General features: G+C 32.9%; 1 protein-coding gene across 2 annotated transcripts in view; it reads left to right on the top strand.

Annotated features, from left to right (window-relative positions):
- Positions 1-412: 412 nt before the first annotated feature.
- LOC100372432 (next to BRCA1 gene 1 protein-like) overlaps positions 413-9,565 on the top strand; it is a 39,513-nt gene continuing 30,360 nt past the window's right edge. Inside the window, exons 1-5 of one of the 2 annotated variants that reach the window (XM_002736625.4) lie at positions 413-646; positions 754-816; positions 936-954; positions 5,187-5,428; positions 6,650-6,898. In XM_002736625.4, coding sequence (XP_002736671.1) covers positions 551-646; positions 754-816; positions 936-954; positions 5,187-5,428; positions 6,650-6,898 — 669 coding nt within the window. In that variant the 5' untranslated portion in view covers positions 413-550. The remainder of the gene's footprint in view (positions 647-753; positions 817-935; positions 955-5,186; positions 5,429-6,649; positions 6,899-9,565) is intronic. The other variant, XM_006818804.3, reaches the window with a different exon arrangement.

Raw genomic sequence — 9,565 nt, 5'->3', positions numbered from 1 at the left:
CTCCAACGTGGACGTGTACTTATTTCATCTAGTATCACAGTCATCTATCTACTAGTATCTATAATAGAGGGACTGTGTTAGTATCAAAGATGATAACATGTCATGCACACCTTGCTCACCCAGGGCTGCATTGATCACTCATCGGGTCTGTGAAAGAATGACGTCATTTTTATTTTGGCCCGTGACAAAAACACTGCATCATATCAATCCGCATGAAAAACCTTTCTTGAAAATGGTATTCCACACTACTGAATTAATCAAATTGAATACACTGTAGCTATATATGGATCACATTACAATAGTAAGTGACAGTTTATGCTCATTTACTAAATGTAAATCAATATTATTGTGTTTATTTTTTCTGCGGCGTATGGTTACATTCTAACGTAGGTGTGATAAGATATGTATGACAACAACCCATCACGGTGTTCGAAATATGTGCGTAGTGACATAGGATTGGACAAAACGAACTGTCGGAACCAGTTTTAACCCTATATTTGGGGCATCCCCTCATTTTAATATCAAATCTACCGAAACTACTTCGTTGAAGATGTCTGAAAATTTCGCGTTGGCCGTTCGTACGGACAGTGGTACTAATGTTTATCAACTGACCTATGACATATCATGGGAAAACTTTGAGGCCATGGTAGGTACTTTTTACTTTTTCCCGGTTAATACAAATTTAGAAAACTTCTTTACGATAAATACGACGATGTCAGGTTTAATTCTTATTATTGTATGTTATTTTTTCAGATAAAATGCGTTTTGGATCAGGATAAAATCCGTATTAAATACGTTGACGAAGAAAACGACGAAGTAAGTTCACCGTCCGCCATATTGTTTTTGTGTTCGTTATTTTTCTTTTTTGTTGCATCAAAAATTCCACCCACTGATTTGTATACGTTGCTCATATATATAATATTTTTTTTTTGCAGATTTACATGAATAGTGATGGTAAGTTTCTATTTTATTTTGTTTGTGTATTCGGTTCGTGATCGAATCATGGAATAGCTTCTATTTTGTGGCGTTGCATTACTCATTTGCCCTCCCTCTGGATGGTTAGCTTTTGTATTTCCAAATTGTTGTGACGCAGTTGTTTCTAGCCCAGCTATAAACCTGCTGCGTTTTAATCTGTGCACAGATGTGCTGCATTAACAGACGTATCTGTCTCATTGTTCTGACTGTGTATATATGAGTTAATGTTTACAAATAAAACCAGCTGATGCATCTGTATAAATACCACAACAAACTAGTTTATAAGAATTGAAGGTCAATAATTTGTATACCATATTTGCTCTATTCCTAGCGCATGCATAAGTCTCATTTTAATAATCCAGTATACAACAAATGCAATTATTAATTTATTTTCCATTGAAAATTGGAAATGTTTTCATTAGAAAAGCTTCAGTGTTTCTGGTCATGCTTTGAAAAATTTAGCTTTGGAAAGAGTTTTTTGAACCCCTAACCTGAACGCTAATCATCACCCCCAGCCTCTCTGTTGTAAGAGTAAGTGATAAGAACATTTTTGGTGGGCTGCACCAGGTACCATTTTAGACAAAATAACAAAAGCAGAATCTTAATTTATCCATACACATCTCGATTTGTATCGCCTCAAAGCTGAGATTGTTGCTAACAGATAGCTATTGAAGTAGTTCACCTACTCTATCATTATACAATGATAATATTTTAAAATTACCAAAAGAAGATATGTTTGTGCATATTATGGGAATAAAAGACAGTTTCATTGCCAATAGTCTAGGAAAGTTTATTAACATAATTTTACAATGTAATACCTAATAGTTGTTAGTGTTATCTGTTTTAACATTTTATTAATTATTTAAGATTTTTAATATCTGTATTTCTTGTTATTGTGGTTTTTTTTTTGTGTATGATTATTGACCATGGTTAATGTATTTCCAATTCATTAATTTGAGTCAAATAAAATATACTATACTATACTCGTCGGTAAGGGCATACGGTCATAAAAACCTTGCACCAACAGATCCGCATAGGTGGACAATATTGTATGTAAATATGTATATATACGTTTCAGTTTCCCTTAGCATTTGGCAGGGGGGATCGTAACCTCTTGTAGTGAGAACCAGTGTGACTGGCCTGCCAACGGGATGCTAAGGTTTTTATAGTAAAAGTTATCAGTCACGTTCGTTAATGTAATTTCATTTTATTTATCCGTAAATCAAAAATCACTATACTATACCTATAAAATCCTGGAATCATTACAATTTGTTTACCATCATAAAAAGTAAAATTACTTTATTTTTGCAAGCCTTGGGGATGTCTAATTACAAGAGTTGTGTTTGTGAAGACCATTCTCTGTTTATCATTATTTCACCAGTATCCCTTACCTTGAAACTAAATTAATGACCCACTAAAGGTTATGTTCTCTCATTTTATGCTTTATAGTAAGCTATTTACCTGATAGACTTTGTACATGTTTAGTTCTGAAATTTCCAAGATTGCTGAGATGATTATTTTCCCATATACACATACATGTATATCCAAATTAATGATTCTCCTCTGGGGCAATATTTTGTCATTGTGGAAATAGAGACGATTTGTTGAAAAATGTCAGCTTTATTTATCAACGATTCTGGCTTAGTCACAAAACTGGGGGATTTGTTTGTTTCAAATTTACCAGAGAGAATAGAAAGTGAACAATATCTTTGCAACCAAACAATAATTTGGTTATGAAAAGGTAGTAAGGGATATGCATGACTATCAAAAAGGTTTAAAAAAACTGGGCTTGTAACAATTTTAAAATCTTGTCTGTATGATGCATCAAATTTGAAAGGCAGACATTTTGTTTTCTCAGACCAAAACAATCAATATGGCCGCCATGTCATATGTAAATTACTTGCGGTTGTCACAGTGATATTAGTCATTATCTGATGTACAATGGCTTGCATAGTTATTACAATCATCATTAAAGAAAAAAATCTACATGCATTTATTTTAATTTTATTTTTTGAGATATAAGCATTTTTTTTCTAACAAAGCCTTTGTCTCGTAAATTTATGTTTTCACAACCTCTGGTACTTTGTGAAATTTGGTACAGTCATGTTTTGCGAAGTTCCAATGTCTTCTGTTACAAATGTAGAAATGACTACATACCTAGAATATATAATGTCATTTTTTTAGAGGATCTCCACTGCTATGAGTGTCCATATGGCAGGCACTACATGTATGTTACTATTTTTGTTGTTGATAAGACACCATATAAACAACTGTAATTTACAATATGTTTAGATAATTACAATAGTAAAGTAGTATTACTGTTTTTTCTAAAAAAAATTTGCAAATAAAGAAATAAAATATTTCTATTAGATGGATTGCATTGCCATAATATAATGTGGCAAATTAACAACAACAAGAAATGAAAACTTGTATATTTTTATGAAGAGGGGCCTTTTGAGTTTTAAGTCCATTATTACCATATCTGTAGTCCTAGTTGTACTCATGACATTTATGTTAGACAGTCTACACGCAGCAGCTTTTATAGATTAAATTCATTTAAAAGGTATTGAGTTTGCATAGCTATTTTAGTATTGTTTGATATGCATGACTCAGAGTTTCAAATAAGTATTTACAGTCAAGTCAGCATGTTGTGCAATCAGTATGGCTGACATCCAATTCTCAGAGAAGTAAAATGAATAAAAGCTGCAATATTCTTTTGTTATGTGCAGGTGCATTAACATGCTTGTGTGTATCATATCTATTTATGTAATTGTTATGTAACTAAATTTTGAGATATGATGACACCTGTTTACCCCAATTTTGCTGTTACCATGGATTTTATACAATTTTTTTGTACCAAAGTAATTTAGTAACCAGATTTTGTTATCAGGGTATAATAAAAAACAAACAAAAAACATATAGTGAAAATTCAGAAAATCTGTTTGATTAGTAGTCAAATACATGAATCTTTATGTCATCTTTTTGTCACTGTTTTAATTCAAGTCCCAAACTCATGAATATAAAAAAAAATGTAAGTTTTTGTGTTTATTTAGAAAAAAACTGATTTATGAAATATAATACAATATTCATAACTCCTACATTGTAGACTTCTCATGAATAACTAATACAATTTATTTATAATTTTATGATCACAGTGTAGCAGACAATTATTTTCACATCTGCTGAGAGCACATACTGGTGTGGTGATATTTCCCATTTTAATAATTTGATTAGCCTGATTTGATCAACTTGAATTTTAAAAATAATTCATAAATTAATTATGTGTTGGGACCTGCTCACTGGTAGCTCAACTGCATTATCATAATTCACTTCACCAAACCGGATTTATCACCTAGTCTGTAGAAAATATTGCAAAAATGCAATTCATATGTATAAATATATTGCTATCAATTTTACAAAATAAACCTCCACAATCATTTTCATATATTCTTACAAAATCTTTATCAAGATGAGAAATTGCTATAAACAGTTAATGTTTGCAATTTGATGATTTAATAGTGTTCAAGAGGAAATTTTTGTAATAAATCATATTTAAATGTTCCAGTATAGAGTAAACACAACTTTTGTTGGCATAAAGTCAGACGAGTATGGTAGTGCAGGAGAGAAGATGTTTTTGTTTTGCCATTGTAATGATCATTCATTGTACAGGGGTTGAAAATGAAAATTACCTGTCTGTTGAACAGGTTGGTGAATAAAAGTGCCTGTCCCAACTGATAATACATCTGTCCCTAATATAAATTGAGACATTATTATTATCAATTCTAAAGCAATTTTCTGGACATTAGCAACTTGGAACTACCCCATTTAGTCAGTTAGTATTACCTGGCAGAAATCAAAACACTGGGCTCCTTAAAAGTGGTACGGTCAGCATGCTTAATACTTTTGGATACATACGTTATGACCTACATTTAATTAGTACTGTATATCATTAAAACAGGTCAGAATATCTAGCATGAGAATTGTTACATCTGATATGAAAGCATGCATCATATACTTCATGCTGTAGCTATTTAAAATTATTTGCACGCCATGAAGATTATAATTGTTTATTGCAAGGCTGGTTTCTGTTCACTTTTCAAAAGTTGCCAATGGAGAATTAAGTTTTCATTTATCAACAACAGATTATATCACTTTTTCAATTTCAAAAAAACATTTTTACATGTGATCATTTTTTTATTCATGTATAACAGAAGAACTAGCTGTAGCTAAGACCATTGCCAAGAAATCTGGTGATACAATGAATATTACTGTAGAGAAAGTCATAGAGACACCAGATGTACCAGAGTCTCCTACGATGGCCACAGAGCCACTTGTAGCCTCTGAATTTGAAGAGTTGATTCCTGTTGATGATAATGATAATAATAATGATGATTATGATGACGATGAGATGGAGGTGATGGAGATTGTAGGTGAGAAGGAGAGATCACATCAGGTGAGATTACTGTAATTGGTTTTGCAGGGGATTGTATGGTAGCAGTATTGGGGGGGAGGAGTCAGGTTTGTGCTTACTCAAATAAGTGTCTATAATCTAAATAAGTCATATTGAATGATCCGGTATTATACAGAATATGGTGGATATTTGTTGCTTCAAGCATGTAATAAATTGTAATTTGCCTATCCCTAATTTTACCAACTCCTTAAAAACTCTCTGGGGCTGGTACAATTAAGGATACACTTGTATATCAGGTTGTATATGTATACTGGTATGAAATCAGATTAGCGAATGATAACGGATTGTCTGTGGCCAAAGGAATGATACTTAAATGATATGGTATATATGGATATGGTATAGTATGGATCATTCAAATATTACTTTGCTCTGCAATTAATGGTTTTCATGCACTTCTATTGGAGATACGATTTCAATAGAGAAAGACAGGTACACTTTTCACTAAGTGACAAAGCACCTCTGTGATGTAAAAATGACATGTATGTCAAAAATGCACTTTGTTACAACTAGCTGGAATAGTGTAATTGGTAATTGAATGAGATTGTACTTTTATGCTACCTTATATTTACTCTTCCATATTTCTCTATTAGAGAGACATACAAATTATGGTGTCCACTTTAGCCTGTTATGTTCCTCCATTGAAGATGTACTTCAAATAGAGCTAAGACAGAATTAGTACTGTAAAATCTGTATTAGAATCCGCGGCTTCTTTTAAAATAGTACAATGCAACAGAGGGAATGCGGCTTCTATTAGAGCATACTACACTTGTGAGAAATGATGAATTTTTGATTCACAATTATTCAAAAAGAATGGGTGTGACTTTTATTAGAGATGCGGCTTCTAATACAGATTTACGATAGCAAATTTAGAATAAAGGTGCATAAAAGCCTTAATCATGCACCAACCATACTTACCATCTGATTTGTTCACATTGTTGTGGCGACGGGCAGTATTGCTATTTATGTATAATTTTCAAAAGGTGATGTGCTTCTAATAGAGCAAGTATGATATGTGAACTTAGTGTGATGCATTTACTTTGACTTGGGAAAATTACTGAAGTTTATTAGTTTGTCATGTGTGTGTTATATATACAGTTACATTCATTAACATTGACTAGTCTCTAGATTTGTACATGGTAACATAAAAATATCCCAAATTTTAAAATTAGAAAATCAATTGCATTTTCTAATTGCTTTTACCAGGAGAGTGAAGGCCCAAAGAGTGTGCCCAGGGTTTCTCGTTATAAACTCAGAAAAACTAAACATAAGCGTAAGATGAACTATTACGCTGCTTTAGCTGAGGAGGTCGGAAAATCGCGAGCTGATAAACCTAAACCAGCAACGGAACCAGAGAGTGAAGGAAATCATGTTGCTCAAACGCAAACTAGTATTGAATGTGCCGAAGAAGTTGTTGAACCACCTCCAAAGTGGTTTAAAAGTGAGATAAAAAAGGTAACAGTATTCAGTCAGCTATTTTTCTTGTATGTCCTTCACTTGAACCCTTTCACCATCAGAATCAAACATAAATATGTTTGACTTTGGAAAGTTTTTACTCTATTTTGTACAACAATGTATGAGAGACATGTACGTTTCAAACATTGCATTGTAAAAAGCGTGCAAACGTTTTAACTGTTTACTCATTACATCATGAGAAAATGTCTCTGTTGCCATTTACATCAAACAAAAATTGCAAATGACATATTTTGAAAATATATTTCATGCCATATTTCATCAATTGACCATGGTATAATTAATTTCAATCACTGCTGTCATGAATTGGTTTCGACCAATCAAATTGTCTTTTTGAACACATGTATATGTCTTTTAATTAGATGTCAATTTGTTACATGGTTACAAAATAAGAGTTGGTATGTGGATCTTCTAAATCATGCCATAACAATTCAAACAGTTCAATTTTTTTCGAGCAAACAGACAAAATTTTATATTGCTTTCACATTTTGATTAAAAGTGGCTGTAGCTAGGGTCACAAAGTGGACAATGGTGGTGAAAGGTTTTTTTATGAATCTCCTCTTGAAGTTAACGTATATAACTATGGTAAAATTTGTAGAAACTAATTAACTAATGATGAAAATATAGTATTTACCCAGTTTTTGAACCTCTCAAAAATACAGCTTCATTCTCCTGGTTGTACTAAACTGAACACTTCAGACATAACATGCATTTTACAGAGATTGTGATAAAACTTGTGTACACATCATAGAAGATATTATCATATAATACAGCAATCTGTTTAAAACAAGCAGTATGAATGCTTTACAGTCAACCCATAATTATCTGAACTTATCTTAAATTATCTGAGCCTAGTTACCTAGGCATTTTTGAGCATAGTGGTTTTACCATGCTCAGACTAACAAAAAAATAATAAAAAATAACCATCACCGTAATAAAGGCTATTGTTCCAAAATGATCTACTTATTATGTAAATTAGTTAATATTGTGAAGCAACCATTTGCATAACATTATAAACTTCTTTACATGTTTTCCAAAATATACAGTGGAATTAAATGTATACAATTGATCTCTATTTGTTTGACATTGATGGGATGACAAGCTGAGTGCAATTTGGTCTGTTTGTTTGGAAATCGCTTTAATCGCTTTAGTTTGGATTATTGATCACAGAGTGTATGAAATAAAATTTGAAAATCGATATTTAAAAGTGAGGTTTGAATCTACTTTGCATATCTACTTTTAAATTTCACAATCTTCACTGTGACTCAGTGAAAAGTTTGCTATTTGAGCTGTCACCGTGATGAAATTTTGCGATTGTCACTGTGACTCGGTGAAATGATTTTTGCTGTTCATGGAATGAAATTTGTCACTGTTCGTGTGAAATGCCTACTGCTATAGCAAACGTATATACTAACATAATTATAGATTAACCTATTATTCCATTTATTCCCTCTTGTAATTTGCCTTTGTAGTTAATCCAGACAGTTTCATCTATTTGTTCAAAGTGGCGATGGGCAAATGTCAATGATTCTGTTCAAGTATGTTTACTCACTTTTCGCCGCAATGTAAATTGGATGCTTTATTTTTTATCATTATTTCAAATTTGTGCTTACATGTATCTGTTGAAAAAAAAATGAGTTGCTTCTCAATTTTATTTTTAAAATATCAGCCTCAGTAACAGCCATTCACACAATCACTAAAATTAGTCTCGCTAAGTAACTAGATGCAAGACTAGTTTTCCTAACTTATTGTATATTATGTAAAGGGAGTCTCTTTAACTGTTTATCTGTGGTTAGTCCCCTTAACTGATTGGAAATTCCTGAATATGTAAAGGGAGTCTCTCCAACTGTTTATCTGTGGCTAGTCCCCTTAACTGATTGGAAATTCCTGAATATGTAAAGGGAGTCTCTCCAACTGTTTATCTGTGGCTAGTCCCCTTAACTGATTGGAAATTCCTGAATATGTAAAGGGAGTCTCTTTAACTGTTTATCTGTGGCTAGTCCCCTTAACTGATTGGAAATTCCTGAATATGTAAAGGGAGTCTCTCCAACTGTTTATCTGTGGTTAGTCCCCTTAACTGATTGGAAATTCCTGAATATGTAAAGGGAGTCTCTCCAACTGTTTATCTGTGGTTAGTCCCCTTAACTGATTGGAATTTCCTGAATATGTAAAGGGAGTCTCTCTCACTGTTTATCTGTGGTTAGTCCCCTTAACTGATTGGAAATTCCTGAATATGTAAAGGGAGTCTCTCTCACTGTTTATCTGTGGCTAGTCCCCTTAACTGATTGGAATTTCCTGAATATGTAAAGGGAGTCTCTCTCACTGTTTATCTGTGGTTAGTCCCCTTAACTGATTGGAATTTCCTGAATATGTAAAGGGAGTCTCTCTCACTGTTTATCTGTGGTTAGTCCCCTTAACTGATTGGAAATTCCTGAATATGTAAAGGGAGTCTCTCTAACTGTTTATCTGTGGTTAGTCCCCTTAACTGATTGGAAATTCCTGAATATGTAAAGGGAGTCTCTCCAACTGTTTATCTGTGGTTAGTCCCCTTAACTGATTGGAAATTTCTGAATATGTTTGGCTGGCACAATCCAGCTTGACCCCATCAGGTTATAGGATGTAGTTTCAGGTCAACTCATGCATGAAAAA

Source organism: Saccoglossus kowalevskii, chromosome 22 (genome assembly GCF_978046115.1).
Source record: "Saccoglossus kowalevskii chromosome 22, keSacKowa6.1, whole genome shotgun sequence".
Classification (NCBI taxonomy): domain Eukaryota; kingdom Metazoa; phylum Hemichordata; class Enteropneusta; family Harrimaniidae; genus Saccoglossus; species Saccoglossus kowalevskii.
Note: the sequence above shows the minus strand (reverse complement) of the source record. Positions and strands in the feature narration are given on the sequence as shown.